At 53.2% G+C, this 16,044-nt stretch overlaps 2 protein-coding genes across 10 annotated transcripts in view; one reads left to right on the forward strand and one right to left on the reverse strand.

Moving 5' to 3' along the window:
* The window catches only part of SLC6A6 (solute carrier family 6 member 6), an 88,335-nt gene extending 80,053 nt beyond the window's left edge, over positions 1–8,282 (forward strand). For 3 of the 4 annotated variants that reach the window (XM_032262335.1, XM_032262338.1, XM_032262339.1), the window contains 2 exons: positions 720–890; positions 3,748–6,372. In XM_032262335.1, the coding sequence (XP_032118226.1) occupies positions 720–890; positions 3,748–3,888 (312 nt within the window). In that variant the 3' untranslated portion in view covers positions 3,889–6,372. Of the gene's footprint in view, positions 1–719; positions 891–3,747 lie in introns of all 4 variants that reach the window. The other variant, XM_032262337.1, reaches the window with a different exon arrangement.
* GRIP2 (glutamate receptor interacting protein 2) overlaps positions 7,853–16,044 on the reverse strand; it is a 113,561-nt gene continuing 105,369 nt past the window's right edge. For 4 of the 6 annotated variants that reach the window (XM_032262331.1, XM_032262333.1, XM_032262330.1 and 1 more), the window contains 3 exons: positions 14,926–15,069; positions 13,722–13,868; positions 10,075–12,723 (listed from right to left, as the gene is read on the reverse strand). In XM_032262331.1, coding sequence (XP_032118222.1) covers positions 12,565–12,723; positions 13,722–13,868; positions 14,926–15,069 — 450 coding nt within the window. In that variant the 3' untranslated portion in view covers positions 10,075–12,564. Of the gene's footprint in view, positions 12,724–13,721; positions 13,869–14,925; positions 15,070–16,044 lie in introns of all 6 variants that reach the window. The other 2 variants (XM_032262332.1, XM_032262334.1) reach the window with 2 other exon arrangements.

A 16,044-nucleotide genomic window follows, 5' to 3' on the forward strand; every position in this document is an offset into this window, starting at 1 on the left:
GGAGATGGAGGGCGGCTCAGAGATGGAGATGGAAGTGGCTCAGAGATAGAGATGGCGGGCGGCAGTGGGGGAAGAAAGGCTTTCATCTATGCTGCTAGCTCTCATTGTGCTCCTGCTATATGTACCTGGAGCTGCACTGGGTGTTAAAGAAACGGGACAAGATGCACACGTTCCTACTGTCAGATTCACAGTCTGGCAGAACACGTGTGCCCAAGGGATGGTTACAGCCACTCACTTTCTGGAAGGAGAGGTCTGCCTGGTGTCTAGGCAAGTAAGACAGGCCCAGTGGAGCGAAGTTAGGATGAGAACAAGATGAGGGGAAATAGGGCCAGGCAGAGGAAACAGCCAGTGCCCAGGCCAGAGGCCAGTGGCGGAGGAGCTAGAAGGAATTCTTCAGGGTGGCTGGAGTGTGGGCATGGAGGGAGAGCTGGGGCAAATGAGGGAGGAAGGGGCGCAGCTCCTGCTGACGCTGCCGGCCACACCAAGGAGTTTGGGCTGCATCTGCTGTCGCTGGGAGCCACAGAAGGGTTTTGAGCAGGGAAGTGGCTTACTCTGCACCGGGGGGAGATCCTTATGGCAGCAGAGAGGGTGTGATGCCTGAGCCAGTCCTTTCCCAAGGAGAGAGACCCTTTCCTCGGGTTGAGGCCTGTCCTGGTCCCAGAAGCCCCCACCCTCCAACGCTCAGGACCCCTCTCCTGACCGCCCCCGTCTCTCCGCAGGGATGCTTCATCTTCTCTCTCGTCAAGTATGTACCCCTGACCTACAACAAAACATATGTGTACCCCAACTGGGCCATTGGGCTGGGCTGGAGCCTGGCCCTTTCCTCCATGCTCTGTGTTCCCTTGGTCATCATCATCCGCCTCTGTCAGACTGAGGGGCCATTTCTCGTGGTGAGTGCTTGGGCCTAGCGCCAGGGGAGGTGGGAGAAATGAGGCCAAAAGTGGCTGTTGTCGCTTTGCTACGTGACCTCAGGCAAGTCACCTGCCCTCTCTGAGCCAGTTCCCTCACTCACCCAGTGGATCAGCTTGTGGGCAGGAGAATGCACTGTGGGAAGATGGGAAGCAAGTGCAGTTCCATGGGAGAGGCTTTACGGAGATGGGAGCAGGGCTGTGGGCGAGGAGGAACTTGCCAGGTGGGAGAATGTGGGAGGGAAGGGTGTTCCTGGTGTTGGCAGAGTGGGCGTGGGCAGTGAGGCTGGAGAGGTGACCATAGCTTTGGATGCCGAGCTAAGAGCTGGGGCTTTATCTTGGGACCAGTGGGGCCGTGTTCCTGAAACGGTGAAACGAAGCCAGGAGCCTGGGGAGGAAGGCTGAGCCCCACCCAGATGCCTTCTCTGATTGTGGAGCCAAATTTAGGATCATCCCAGCCCCTGCTGGGGTCTTCTCCAGATCTGTGGCGGCAGCCAGACCTCTGCCCCTATGCCTGCCAGGGCCTCCCCTGGCCCCACCTACCTCCAGCCTCCTCTCAGAAATTCCTCCAACAGCTCTGGAGATCCCAGGCCCTGCAAAGCCCTGGCTCTTTCCAAGAAATTCTTTTCTCAGAATCTCCCTTAACCTTTTGAGCTTGGGCTGGCTCCAAGAGTGCACTGTTTTGTTCTGGCCTGTTTTTATTGTTATTCTCTTTTAAAAATCTGGAGCCAGGATGTCCTGGGGTCCTGGCTCCCCCCATGGGCTGGGTCCTATTTCCTCCTGGGCAGGGGAATGGCCTGGAGATGGTGCTGGTGGTTGGAGAGGGGGGGAGACTGAGGAAGCCAGCAGGGGCAGGAAGAAATCCTTGAAAATGAGGAGGCCCCTGGGGTTTTCCTGGAGCTCTAGACCTGTTCTATTTTTTTCAAAGGATAGAGGGCAGGACCACAACCAGTCTTCAGCCAGAACACTGAATGGCCCTCTGAGCTGTTAACAGACTGAAATACTGGGCCTGGGGACAGACAGGGAATAGTGATTGTCCTGAGCCCTCCAGGTGCCCGTTCAATACTCCAGGCCAACCCAACCAGAATTTCCAGAATGTCCTTACTGTCCAGAAACCAGAGGCTTCCTTAGGGCACAGCAAGGGTCTCTAAGGTTCTGATTGATCTAGGGGTCTCTGTTCCGATTGGTCAGTGCCCACAGCAATTACATACTTTTGGTTCAGGGGACACCCGACAGGTCACTAACTTAGTGTCCTTTAAAGCCTCATTTAAAAATATTCGTCCAGCCCACATTTAGAAGTTTGGGTGGAATGGGGTTGGCATGGGGGAAAGAGGTGGGGAATGGGTGAGGGCAGGCTCTACCCCACACTGGTACCCTGTCCTCGTGTGCCAATCTGACTTCACCAAAGCCCCCTCTGAAGGCAGCTGAGCCACCATCCGTCTCTTTTCCCATGTGCCCCTCCGGGGCTCCCACCTGCACAAGTAATCAAGGTGTCCTCCCAGCCATGAGCTTCTCTCTGAGCCAGGTTCTGGCAAACCCAGACCTCTGTCCCAGGATGACTCCAGCTGTGCCTGACCCTTCTTTGTAGGCAGAGCCCCAGGTGGCTGCCTAGGGGTTTGACTGTCCGCCATCCTCCTATGCACAGCACATTGTGTGGACATGGAGAAGCAAAGTAAAAGAGGGAGAGCTGCCAGGTGGCTCAGGTGAGGAAAGCCACGAGGTAGGGCTGGGAGCAAACTGGAGAAGGTGCTGAAAGGAGGGAACCTGAGCGCACAGTTGCCAGATCTTGCAACTTTTTAAGAAAAGATGGAAAACTGGATTTAAAAAGAAAAAAAAAGAGGACCTTGCTCCTTTGCCCAGGCTGGAATGCAGTGGCACGATCCTACCCTCAAACTCCTGGGCTCAAGCGATCCTCTTGCCTCAGCCTCCTGAGTAGCTGGGACTATAGGCACGTACTACCATGCCTATAGTCCTAGCTTTTATAAAAGCAGCTTTTAAATATGCGTAACATACCTAAGTTGAATGTAAATGCCTAGAAAGAGGGCTTTTTTTGTTGTTGTTCTTTCTGGCCTATTTGAGTCTCTGAGTGGACACTTGGCAAGAGGTGGGCTGGGGGTGGGAATCTGAGCCCCAGTTCTGACATGAATTTTCTGGGTGTCCTCGGAGAGGACCCTCAACCAACTATGAGGACAAAACTCACCCTGCTCAGGAATAATCTAGAATTCCCATGCAGCTCCTCTTCCTTGGAAGGGCAGCTCAAATGCAAGAGAGGTTCTCCAAGGCCTTAAGACAGAAACCCTGCTGGGAGGACTGGATGCCTTCGGGGAAATAGGGAAGACCTGTCTCTGCAAAAAGGCAGGAAGTGTAGCTTATGGGAGGCTGAGGAGTGTGGAGCTTCTTCTTGGGGAAGGTAGAAGCCATGGAGGCTTAAGACAGTTGTCCAACTCAGGGCATACACAGGACAGGAACTAAGCTGCTGCTTTGCAAGGCAGAGAAGTCGGGGAGGGAATCACAGGGAGGCGTATTTCAGTTCCATAGAAGAATAAAGCACGTGAAGGTTGAATCCCCAGTCCCTGTAGGAATGTAAGCAGGGGTTGGCCAAGGAAGGAAATTACCAACAGGAATTCTGCCTTGAGTCAGGGCCTAGCAGAACTTTAGGAGCACCTTAGTTCAATTCTTTCATTTCCAAAAAGGACAAAAACAGGACATTCAGAGAAGGTGTGAGTTTGCCAAAGACCACACAGCACATCAGCCAGTTCAGGAGGAGGCAGATGGCCCCAGCGAATGGGAGACCAGGCCACCTGACTTTTCCTCCCCACTCCTGTCTTCCTTCTTCCAGAGAGTCAAGTACCTGCTGACCCCAAGGGAACCCAACCGCTGGGCTGTGGAGCGCGAGGGAGCCACACCCTACAGCTCTCGCACCGTCATGAACGGCACTCTCATGAAACCAACACACATCATTGTGGAGACCATGATGTGAGCTCTCTCGGGTCGACGGGGCCGGCCGCTTTCCTGCTGTTTACTAACATTAGATTCTCATAGGACCAGGTTTACAGAGCTTTATATTTGCACTAGGATTTTTTTTTTTTTTTGTAATTGTCACAGAAAATGTAATTGTGTGTGTGTATGTGGGGGTGTATGTGTGTGTATCATGCGTGTGTGTATTTTGTTTTGATTTGGGGGATATTTTGTACAAAAAGAAAACCCACGGGAAAATGTCCGTGGAGAGGCAGAGCTTTCATACTGAATTAGATGTATTTTATGGGAATTTGGTAAATTTTTCTTTGTATTTTTTTTTACATATAAGTATATATACACTTAGAGATTGTGATATACTTTTACCACTTGAATCGATCTTCTTGCCAGCAATAGATCTCATTTTCAAAAGCAATTCTTCGGTGCTGTGTAGCTGGCAGAAAGTTCTGTCCAGCAAACGCAGGATGGCATTTTCCTGGGACTCCAGACCCATCTTAAGGTGGTGTACCTTCCAAATCCTGGTTCAGTTGGAAGAAATAGTAGGCCAGTGGATCCACTAGCTGGCAGACCCAGAGGGAAGGAGAAAGGAGGGTGGTGAGGAGATACCTTATGAATCTTGGCTTAGTGAAGAAGAAAGATGCCAAATGAATGAACCAACCCTTCACATAAAAGAGACTGGCTGAAGCTGAATGAGGAGGCCCTGTAGCAGAGTCTCATTGTAAAAGCTGTAGAAACTTGCACCAGATGCAAAATCCCACTTTTAATTTTGAGATGGTGGGTGGATAGTCAATAGACGGTCAGAACCATTGGCCAGAGAGGGAGCAGCTAGAGATCCAAGAAGGCTGGCAGGAATGGGGCTGACAACTCATCCTCGCAAGAGGTGGCCAAGGCACGGGGGGCCACAGTCCTTCCTGGGGCATTGGAGGCAGAGAAGGACCAGAGGTCCTCCCGGCAGGAGCTGGGGTTTCAGGGCTCAGATGAGTCTGTTGCATTTGAATGGGGTCATAGCAGGTTCTGGTCATGCCCCAAGCAACATCTCAGCATCTCTTAAAGTTGCCTGCAGGAATGAAGCATGACACACCTGTGGAGGGATGAGGGGAGCGGTGAGGAGGTGAGTGGACCAAAGGATGTGGGCGCCAGGCAAGCAGATGGGCCCAGTGTAGGGGAGGGGTGCTTTCTTTCCTCATCTTCCCACCCTCAGCTCTGTGCTCATCTCCCAGAGCCTGGGAGACTCCTGCCAAGCCCTCATTCAAGATGCCACCCTGGGCTGCCCTGGCACCTAGCAGAGCACACCAAGAGCAGCTTTTGAGTCTGGATCCTCCACTGGGGGAAGTGCTCCCAGTTCAGAACAAGGGCAGCCTGTGGTGCTGACCTAGGCTATAGCAAAGCACATCACTTCAAAACCCCTGCAATAGCTGGTGTCAGACATTCACCACATGGGAACCCAAAAGAGAAGGCCAAGGAGAGTTTTCTAGAAGGTTGGGATTGTCAGGGTCCTGGCCCCTACAGAACTGGCTTGACCAAGGGCCTTATGTAGAACAGAGGTTGTCTCTGAACCAGGAGAGAAGGTACTACACCTTTCAAACCCCGTGGGCAGACACACCCCACCCAGCCCCTATTTGGACCTAAACTGTGCCATTTGAACAGTCACTTCCAAGCTCAGTCTAAATGGAACCGAAGCATGATCACGCACAAAGGCAGTGACTGCCTCGAGGGGTGCAGACTGGAGAGTTTTCATAGCAGGGGCTCTTGGAACTCTGGAAACCCCCTTTTTAAATTTGGGAGGAGGAGTAAGCCTTTGATTCCCCCCTCCCAAGGGGCAATTCTGAACCCCGTCTTTGGCAAGCATACACATTTCACTGTTTCCAAAGCTATCTACTCTGCCAAACAACACCCAGTCCTATTCCAAACTCTCCCCATTCTAACCTATTCTTATTTTTGTTATGTATTTATGGTTGCCGTGGCGTCTGATTTGATTTTACTGTTTTTCCCTGATTTTATGGAGTAGCATCGTGACCTATTTTCCTTTGTCTTGTATAATTTTAGTAAACTAACCACTGTCAATGACTGAGGGCAGGTGGCACGTGGGGAAGAGGGGGCTTGGCACGCAGTGGCTACCTGGGCATTTGTGGTCATTTCATGCTCTGTCTCCGCAGCAGGGGCTCCTCCCCGGGTGAAAGGCCACACTATTTTGGGTTGGTAGGCGAATTGTAACATTCTGGATATGGCCTGAGGAAGGCCTCTTCTTATGATTCCCAGACCAAATTCTAGACCAAAGACATATGCAGACCAAGTCCCCAGGCCCCGCCTGGAAGGAAGGCCGGCCACCTTCCCCAAGCCATTCCTCGACCCTCTCCTGAGGCACCTGTCTCCAATTGCAGCCCTCTCACCCAGCCCTGGCTCTGTGTGCAGAGCGTAGCTCTGCAAGTACCTGTGTAATAATGCTCAACCTTCATGTCTCCATATAAACGAAACTCCATGGGAGCTCGTGACTCTGGTCCACTTGTCTATAGAGAATGGGCAAAGTCCTTCACCTGCTTTCTGCTTGGGATGGGTCAGAAATGCTGGTGCCCACACGTAGCCCAGCCAGCCAGATCTGGAAAGGAAGTGAGGGGGTTGTTTGAAGCAACTTTTTAAGATGAAGAAATGGGAGATGCTGTGTTGAGATGGGCCATGCTAGGGCCACAGTGGAGATTCCTGACTGTCAGGGAGAGAAGGGCCTCCAGGGTTCCCTAACCCAATGTCCTTGTTGTAAATGAGGAAACTAAGGCCCAGGGAGGCACTGTGAGTCAGGAACGGAATTGGACTTTCTTGAAGCAGCTCTAGCGGCAGGTTCTCCGAGGTAGGTGCAGGGAGTAGTGAGGGTAAGACCAGGGCTACATCGAGCAACATCTTCAAGGTCTTCCTGACAACCAAGGACAAGCCTATATGAAAAAGGAAATGCCCTGCCCCCCATGTTCAGGGATGCGGGGAGCAGCAGCACCCACACTCCCACCATCCTCGCAGAATAACAGGGCCCATGCTGTGGCTTGGTGAGCTGGGTGACTCTGGCCTCAGGTAGAGGTGGCGAGCACCTGCACACTCCAGCTCTGCACGGGTGCGCCCTTCTTCCTCCCAGCAGCCCACGGCGAGATTGGAATTGAGATCCCTGTTTGTGCAAGAGGGAACTGAGATGCAGAGAAGCCAGAGGTGGGCCAGATCCTTAGGCAGGATTTAGATGAAGTCACCCTGGCTCCAGACTGACCCCAAGGCTCTGCGGGCAGTTCACAGGCAGCAGAAAGTGGCCTTGGATGCTCTCCTTCCAGGACAGCATAACCCCTTGGGCCATGTGCAGCTCCTTCACTGCCCCCAGGCCCCCAGCACGCCCCCAAAGACAGTGGGGAAGCATAAGGCGGGAGCAGAGCATGTCCCCCCAGCCCAGCTCAGGGCATTCTTGTATCACCCGGGTACCGTCACCCAGTGATCCCCTGCCCAGCCAGCATCTCCCAGCACAGCCCCTCTCCCTGGGGAAATGCTCTGGGCAGCTAATCTAAAGGCAGAGGCACCTTACTGCCCCCACACCCTATACCCGAGACTCAGACACAAGCCAGGAAAGGACCCAGGAGAAAATCCTTCGAGGTGGCCTGAGGTCCCATCCATCCCTCAGACCCCTGTGGTCCCAGGCCAGGCTGTCTGTGTAGATGTGGTAAATACCTCTGTGTGCAAAGTTGAAGTACAAAACCACAAGACTAAACAAAACAAACCGAGAGAGCAAAACTTGTAGAGGTGGGCAGTCCAGAAACCGGGGGCAGCCTCCTCCTTTCCTTCTCCCCCTGACCCTCAGAATATGTATTGTTTTAATAGGAAGCAGTTTTTCATTATTCTCTTGTGGATGTCACTACAGACATGTTCTGACGTGTTCTTTGAGGAATGGAGCATCCTGTTATATATTTGGCTTCAAATTGAGATGTTGGTTTCATTTTTTTTTTAACCCAATTAATCTTCCAATCCCTAGCAACTGTGACTCTGTATTTAGCACAAGAGAAAGCTGAGAACGTGGGTCTTTCCTCCTTCCAGAAATATGTCTGGCTCATCAGGACATTTTTTTAAAACTTCAAAATATTTTTAAGGTATTTTAAACTTTTATAAAAAAAAAAAAATCAACCAACAAGAGACTCTTCTGAGGAGGAACATTTGTATTTGAACAAGATCCGTGGTGTGTAGTTCAGTCTTGCAGTATACAAGCGTTTGTGTATAAATGTTTTATGATATGATTCCCTGTATTTTGCAGGGGTTTTTTTCTCTTTTGCTTTTTAGATAAATATGTATATCGATATTTTAAATTCATCTTTGCTTTTTTTAGAGGAGTTTGTAATCACCTTATAACATGAAAATAAACATTTCCTTTTTAAAATCCAACATGTGTGGGGGTTGTGTTCCGGTGAGGCATTGTCCCCCACCACGTTTGGCAAACGCTTTACGTTTTACAAAGGGCTTCCCATCCAATCCCAGGATGCTCCTCAAAGGTATGTATTATCCCAGGCTAGAGGCTCCGACACGGAGGCTCACAGGAAGTGGCTTGCTCGCTCATGGGCATAAGGCTAGTCCATGAAGGATCCTGGATTCACACCCAGGCCCACGAACTCGTGGTCTGCTCTGACTGGCTCTACTGATTCTACCTGCTACGTGCCTGGCCCTGTATAGCTGGGAGATCTGGCAGCAGTCACCCGAGCCTCAGTCTCCCCATCTGGAATAAACCGTTGTCCCCATCAAGGCCACCAGGATGATTGGAGGGGATGCTCTTAGCCTTAGGCGCTCACCTGCTGCTGCTGTCAGTCCCTCCTTTTTAGCCTTGGGCTGCCCTCCTGGAAGTGCAGGAAGCTGAAGGGTGGCCAGGTGGGGAAGGGTAGTGAGGAGCTAACCTGATTGTCCTTCTCCCACTCCCCCACCACCAGGTGCAGTCACTCATTAACACCCAGTTAGGGGCTCTCTGGCCTCAGAACTGGTCTGTGTTTGGGGCAGCCTTCCTGCTCACAGCCTCCCCCACCCTTTGGGTTGGACAAAATCGGGAATCAGTCAGGTCCGTTGCCCAACTAACCAGTCAAAATTCTCAGTAACTCATTTATAGACAACGTTGAATAGAACACCACTGTACTCCCATTTTCTGGCTCTTTCTGACAGCCTCTGCTTCCCTCCCTCCCTATGTGTCCTGGCCATGTGGCTTGTGTTCAAGCCCTGGTTCCATCCCTTGCTACCTATGTGGCTTTTGGCAAGTTACTCAAACTCTCTGTGCCTGTTTCCTCATCTGTCATGATGGGACAAGAATAGAGCCCACCTCCAAAGGCTGCTGGGAGGATCCAGCAAGTTCTTACCAAGCGCTCAGAGCAGTGCCTGCTACCTGTCTCGGCCTTTCCCTGCCTGCACTGCTCCCAAGGTAGGATACTCACTTCCTGGGAAGAAGCTCTTCCTCCGATCACAGAACTGTGCCCCCCTGCCCCCCGCAGTGGGGCCTGACCCTGGCCTCTGGGTCCCAGGCCCCACAGCTCACTTGCCCTAGACACCCTCTGGACACTCCAGGGCAGCAAGCAGCTGGACCCCAGGCTGGCCTCCTGCCACTACCTTCCCACCCTGGGCTAAAGAGACTCCACACGCAGGCACCATTGTCTGCCTCTGGTCTTCTGCTGCACAGAGAATCAAATCCGTTCCCCCTACCCATGCCTTCTAGACCACTCCCTGCTACCTCTAACCTAGTCTCCACCCCATTCCCCTCCCAGGCCTTCTCTTCCTTGAACCCGCCAAACTCATTCCTATCTCATGGCCTTTGCACAGTTGGCTGTGCCCGCTGCCTGGGACACTCTTCCTCTAGGTCTCCAGGGAGGCTGGCTCCTGCCTTCAGGTCTCATTGCAAATGTCGTCTCATGAGATAAACCCCTACTAACACTGCGCTAAAGCCCCTCACCCTGGCCCCTCTAGCCCATAGCTCCCTCTTGTTTGTTGTTGTTGCACGTTATGCCTGTTGAAATCATTCTTTATGTGCTTCCTTGTTCATTGTCTGCCTGCCACCAGAATGTGCAGACATGACCTAAATCTGCCTGATTCATGTCGTATGCCCAGGGGCGGGATGATGGAAGCAAATGGCAAACTTTTTGAATTAATGAATTCATCAAAAGCAGGCGAGATGTCACGAGACCCATACAGAAGCTGACTCTAAAAAAAAAGCAAACACCCTACTCTAGGTGAATTTAAATAACTTTATTTTAAAAAATAGCCCCCATAGCACTTACCCCCAAGCCACTGCAACCCCTGGTGGGACAAAGACCTAGACGAGGGCCCCAAACAGACCATAGGCGGCCTTTGCAATATAGCCCCTTGGCGTGTTGTGCTTCCCAAGAGTCCTAAGAAAACCCGATGTAGAAAAATACTTTACGAGGAATATGTGCTAATCTAAGCCAGAGAAAAATACAGCTTTGGGGGAGGAGGCAGGTAGAAGGGGACATGTCACAGGGGCTGTTCCCAAAATGCATAGGCAGGCAGGACGCTCGCTGGGGAAGGGTGTCAGGAAATGTCAAGTCTGGGATGACATCCCCATGAGAAGCCAGGAGAAATATTGCATATGAGGAGGCCGGCGTGGCTGGGAGGCCTGCCACGGGCCTGATTGCATACATTTGGGAGAATGGCAGAGGCCTCAGCCCGAGGAGGGAGACGGGGTATTGGTTAGAGTCGGGGTACATCTTCCCTCGCCTGGAGTCCTGGAGTCAATGCAGTTTTCCCAAGCCGAGAGGCCCTGAGAGTGTGTCCTGTTCAGCCCTGTTGCTTAGCAGAGGTCCAGAGAGGCTGAGCCACCTGTCCAAAGTCACACAGCTATGGCTGCTTGTTTCCAGAAGCCACACCTGTCCTGTGCCGTGCTTTCCCTCACCTGCAAAAGTGAGAGCTCTTGGCTTTCGCTTGGTGCCCTGTGACAGGCAGTACCCTTTCACCCTGGGCTGAGAACACAGGAATCCAAGATGGCAGAGGCACTGGGCACCCCAGGCATAGGCATGCTGAGCCCTCAGGGAGGGTGCTGAGGGGCAGGGCCCGGGGAAGTGGAGGGGAGGGGTGAGGGGGGCAGGCCCCCTGGAGACAGCGTGGGCAGGTCCCCAAGGAGGCCTTGGTGGGCTGGCAGAGATGGTTCTGGCCTTGACCAGGAGGCCTGTTTGTTCAAGACTGTCCACCCATGATCGTCCAGAGGGGCTGGGGGTCCAACACAGACTGGGTCACACAGCAAACAGATAACAGACCCAGGGTGAAAAGAACAGGGCTCTTGACTCCTCGTCTGTTCCCTCAAATGGAAAAGCACTTTTCTAGCCTCCAGACACTCCCGGTTGCCTGGAGGTGGGAGTGGGTGCCCCGTTTTCCTGAGACGCCTGTAAGAGCTGGGCAGGCAAAGCACATCCCCAGCCCTGACTTCACCCCTACCCACTCCACCCCAGGCACCGCTCGCCAGACCACCAGGGAGGCCTGTGCCCTTCTCAAAATGAAGAGGGTCTCTGATTTGTGGACACTGAGGACAACAATTTTAAGGGATGCTGGTGCTTCCAGATTTCAAGTGGGAATAGACTTGTTTTAATGAGCACTTTGGACACCCTCTGCTGGGCAAGATTGTCCCATCTTTTTCTTCGGCCTGTCTCTCTACCATCTCCCTCCCTCCGCTGACCTGGCTGTAAAGAGGAGTGCTACCGCCTCCCAGGTCCTGTGTCCATTGCTTTTCAATCTTCATTGGATGGCAGGCAAATGAAAGTGCCAGGGTCTTTTGTCCCAAAAGGACCCCTCCCACGTGGAGGGGCTTGGGCTGAGTGGGTGTGCAGATGGGTCAGCGGCCACACAACCTACAGAAGCAGCAGGAGGGCTGAGAGCCCAAGGCCCACAGAGCCTGCCCAATGGGCCCAGAACTACAGTCTCAAGTCCCAGAAGCTTCAGACCAAGATGCTGAAATGAAAGAATCACCACTTTCAGAATCAAAGGGCCAGCACTTCCTGGGATCCCAGATGCCCCAACTTAGGCGTCTCATAAGTGGGGACCAGACTCTGGGAATCTCAGAATCTCAGGTCTGGCAAGCCCCAAACTCCCATTCTGGAGAAGAGGAGCTGGGCTCCCATCTGAAGCAGGGTCCTCCCTGGCAGCTGAGTCTCTAGATGAAGTGGCTCCCCTCTAGGAAGCCGATCCCCTGAGTGTGTGCGCACGCATCATGGGAATGCCTCATGCCCCAGTGCATGACTGCACTGGGGTATCCTGCTCACGTCCTGTGGCCCAGAACTCACTCCTCCTCGCAGCGCATTCCAGCTCCATGGCTCTGCTGGGAGGAAGTGCTCCCTACATCTTCGACCTCTCCATAGAGGTCCCATAGGGACCCGGGACAGCCCCCAGGCCTCTCTCCTCTCGGCTGAGCAGCCTGTCCCAACCCTTCCTAAGGGAGGCTCCTCTAGGCATCTTGGACACCCAACTTAGCAAGAGACCCCAGTTGTCATTCCAACTAGGGTGGACCTCCCGGCCTGGCACCCCAGTCACCACAGACCTGAGGAACAGAGACCAAGCCTCATCCCCAGCTCAGGGGCTGCCAGACCAACAGATGAATGAATGGGTGGCCATTTCTCCAGCCCAGCTACGTGTCTAAGAGCCAGGATCTGCCTGGTGGTCCCTTAGGAGTCCGGCCCACATGCTGACTTCAGAGCATCCGGGGACTGCTGGGGCCTGGCGCTCGGGGAGCCCGGCTGCTGTGTGCCAGCGCGTTGCGGCTGATGACCAGCTCCAGGACATCGCCCGCCTCGGCCAGGAGTGGCACCGCCAGGCAGCAGTCGAAGTCCCGTGTGCGGACGTGGTTGACCTGCATGGGGCACAACCAAGGGAACAGAGCCGAGGCGTCAGCCCAGCTGGGCTGAAGGGGGCGAGAGCCATGTGATGTCCTAAAGGTGGGCCCTGCCCCCGCCTTGACACAAGCCCTGACATCTCCAGCACCACACTCAGAGAACATGCTTCCTCTCACTCGCTCTCAGTCCTTCCGTGACAGTTCACCAAAGCGAAAGCCCTAGGAAGGGGCGGGGATACCTTTCATACCCCTCTAACTCTTGCTTTTCTCCCTCTCTCCCATGAAAGAGCAGACCACACACTCAGAGAGCCTCCTGCCTAGAACTGTGTGATGTGACAGTCTTCCTTCTATTTTATTTGCATTTTACACCCACTTCCTATTTCAAAGCAAGGGTTGCTAGATTTTTCACTCTTAATGGAGACAGAAAGTTTCCTTTCAAAGTAAATGTAAGTTGAAAAAGCACCATCAATTTAGAGAAAACACGAATTGAGTAAATTTCGTATAAATACGGCAAAAACAACACTGAGGGAAGAAAAATAGCCAGGGCATGAGAATGGGCGGCTGGGGTTGCCCAGCACAGGATGCGGCACATCTCCCAGGCTCCCTCTCGGTTAGGAAGGTCACATGAGGGGTTTGGTCCATCGGCTATGAAGCAATGTGGCGAGGGTTGCTTGTGGGTGAGGGCAGAAAAAAACCTGCGTGTGACTTTACAGTCTGTTTCCTCTGCTGTGGAGTCTGAGGAGGCCACATATCTTAGAGGGTCAATTCCAAGATGGGTGGATGCTCCATCAGCCCCGGGAGAGGAAGGCCCCCACCGGCCCACAGTGGGCATGGGGTATGAGTAAAAAGGTCTGTGTGTGCTCGGCGTCTGAGGCTCAGGGTGCTGGGGCCCGCAAAGCAGCTTAAGCTAACCTGACTCAGACGACTAGCATTGTCGTGCCCTCTTCACAGCCCATAGATGCAGGCTCTTTCCCCACCCTCAGGCTCCCAGTATGGGCCCCCTGCCCCAGCGTTACCTGAAGGATCCTGTCCAAGGGACGGAGGCCCCCACGGTGGGCTGGCCCATCAGGGCGCACAGTGTGGACGTAGACACCTTTTTCCAGGAGGCCATCCGAGACACTGAAACCAAAGTCATTCCGCATGGGGTCCTTGTGCAGGGTCACCTGGAAGCAGCAGGAGGAGGAGGTTCCTGGAACTCTGACCTTTGCCCCCAGCCTCCCACAATAGCCCAGGTCCCTTGGTCTGGCATTCAGCACGCTGGCCAGTCACACACCCCCCAGGCTGCAGTGCCCCAGCCTCCTGACCCTAGGCCTTCACCCACTCCCGCCCCCCTCCCTTCTCTCTCCCCCAGCAGATGCTCCAGGCCACGACACTCCAGCATAAGGAAGCCCTTAGGAGTGACTTCCTTTCAGCCCTTCCTCAGTCCTCTGGCTCTGTCAGGGAGGAGACCTGGCCAGGGCATTGTTCCCTCCCCTGACCCTCACTCATTCCCATTTACCAAAGAGCTGCTCAGAGCTTCTGAAGGCCATTGGCTAGGGGTTGTCCTCCTCCATGTATCTTATTTTTATACAGTGACCTATAGATGGCACAAGACACTGGCTTCTCATTGAAGGTAGTGATGTAAAGGTGTGAGATACTAAAAGTCACACCCACACATAGAAGGCTTGCATGTGTGTATGATGTATGAACTGAGGCCGAGTGCAGTGGCTCACAACTGTCATCACAGCACGTTGAGGGGCTGAGTGGGCAGATCATCTGAACCCAGGAGTTTGAGACCAGCCTGGGCAACACAGTGAAACCCTGTTTCTAAAAAAATACAAAAATTGGCCAGCTCTAGTAGTGCACGCCTGTGGTCCCAGCTACTTGGGGGACTGAGGCAGGAGGATCACTTGAACCCAGGAGGTCAAGGCTCCAGTGAGCCATGATTGCACAACTGCAGCCTGGGCAACAGAGCCAGACCCTGCCTCAAAAAAATACATAGATAAAATAACTTAAGTGGGGAAAAGAAGCACATCTACTTAAAGAAAAATAATAATAGACAAGTGTGTATCACAGGTGTGTGTGTCACCCAAATGATGAGCATTTTGGAAAACTCAACCAGGTTTTGTGGTGGAGGAGAATAAAGCCCCGAGAGAGGCAGGGCCCCTCTGGAGTCCCACGGCGGTGCTCATGGCGCCAGGACACGGGTCCAGGTCTCCTGTGCTCACCCCCAGTGCCCACCTTGTGCATCTCCAAGGGTGTCGGCAGTAGCAGTTCCTCCATCTCTGCAGGGGAGGCTCGTACCTCCCGGCCCCTCTGCCAAGGCCGGTGGCCAGGCCTGCCCTCGAGGGCCACCCTCTGCACGGTGCCTGTCATGATGGATGCCTGCAGGGACACGGCCCTTCTTTCAGATGCTTGTTGGCTCGCTGCAGCAGGCAGTCAGCATGCGCTGACACCTACTATGTGCCAGCCACAAAGGGCGCAACAGTGAATGGGACAGACGTGGGCCCTGCCCATTGGGGCTGGGTCCAACAGTGGTGGAGTGGAAGGTCATGAAGCAATCATACTAACAATGAGAATAACCATCACTGGCGCTTCATCATTCGCGCTTACCCAGAGCTAGGTCAGTTCTTAGCACTTTACACCTGTAACCCCTTTTATTCTCTACAGTACAACAAGGCAAGTAAATACCTTTTTTTTTTTTTTCACTTTACAGATGAGGAAACTGTTTATTTCCTTAGAGAGATAAATAAGATTTGAACCCAGAGTCTAGTTCCAAGGTCAAGAGTCTTAACCACTCTGCTACATGGCTAAATCACAAACATAAACAGGATAAAATTATGCACTGCAGTATTACAGAGGTGAGGAGCTCCAGAAGTGAGAGCCTGGGACAGGTGGCCCTGGTCCTGTGTGAGGGATCGGGGAAGCATCCAGAGCTGAAATGGAAAGGACAAGGAAGAAGAGGCCAGGGGAAGAGTCCCTGGCAGAGGAAACATCAAGTGCAAAGCCCTGCAGGGCTGGGGGGCAGATCTGGAAGCAGGCCCTATGGCTGGTGGTGATGGGCCAGTCCTGCAGTGCCCCGTAGCCCACAGTGAGAAACGTGAACTTCATCCCAGGAGCAGCAGGGAGTCCCGGAAGGACTGAAGCCAGGCGGAGAAGGTGACATAACCAATCTGTGGCTCTAGAAGCATGTGCCAACTGCCATATGAAGAGTGGATGGCAGGTTGGGGGTGGAGGCTGGGAGGGAGACCTGTTAGGAGCCATGTAGTCGTCCAAAGAAAAGACACTGGTGGCCTGGACAAGGATGGTGACAGTGGGGAAGGAGAGAGGGAACAGAGTTAGAATGGGCTCAGGGAGGGA

This window comes from Sapajus apella, unplaced genomic scaffold (genome assembly GCF_009761245.1).
Source record: "Sapajus apella isolate SASKATOON/1434 unplaced genomic scaffold, GSC_monkey_1.0 scaffold128, whole genome shotgun sequence".
Classification (NCBI taxonomy): Eukaryota; Metazoa; Chordata; class Mammalia; order Primates; family Cebidae; genus Sapajus; species Sapajus apella.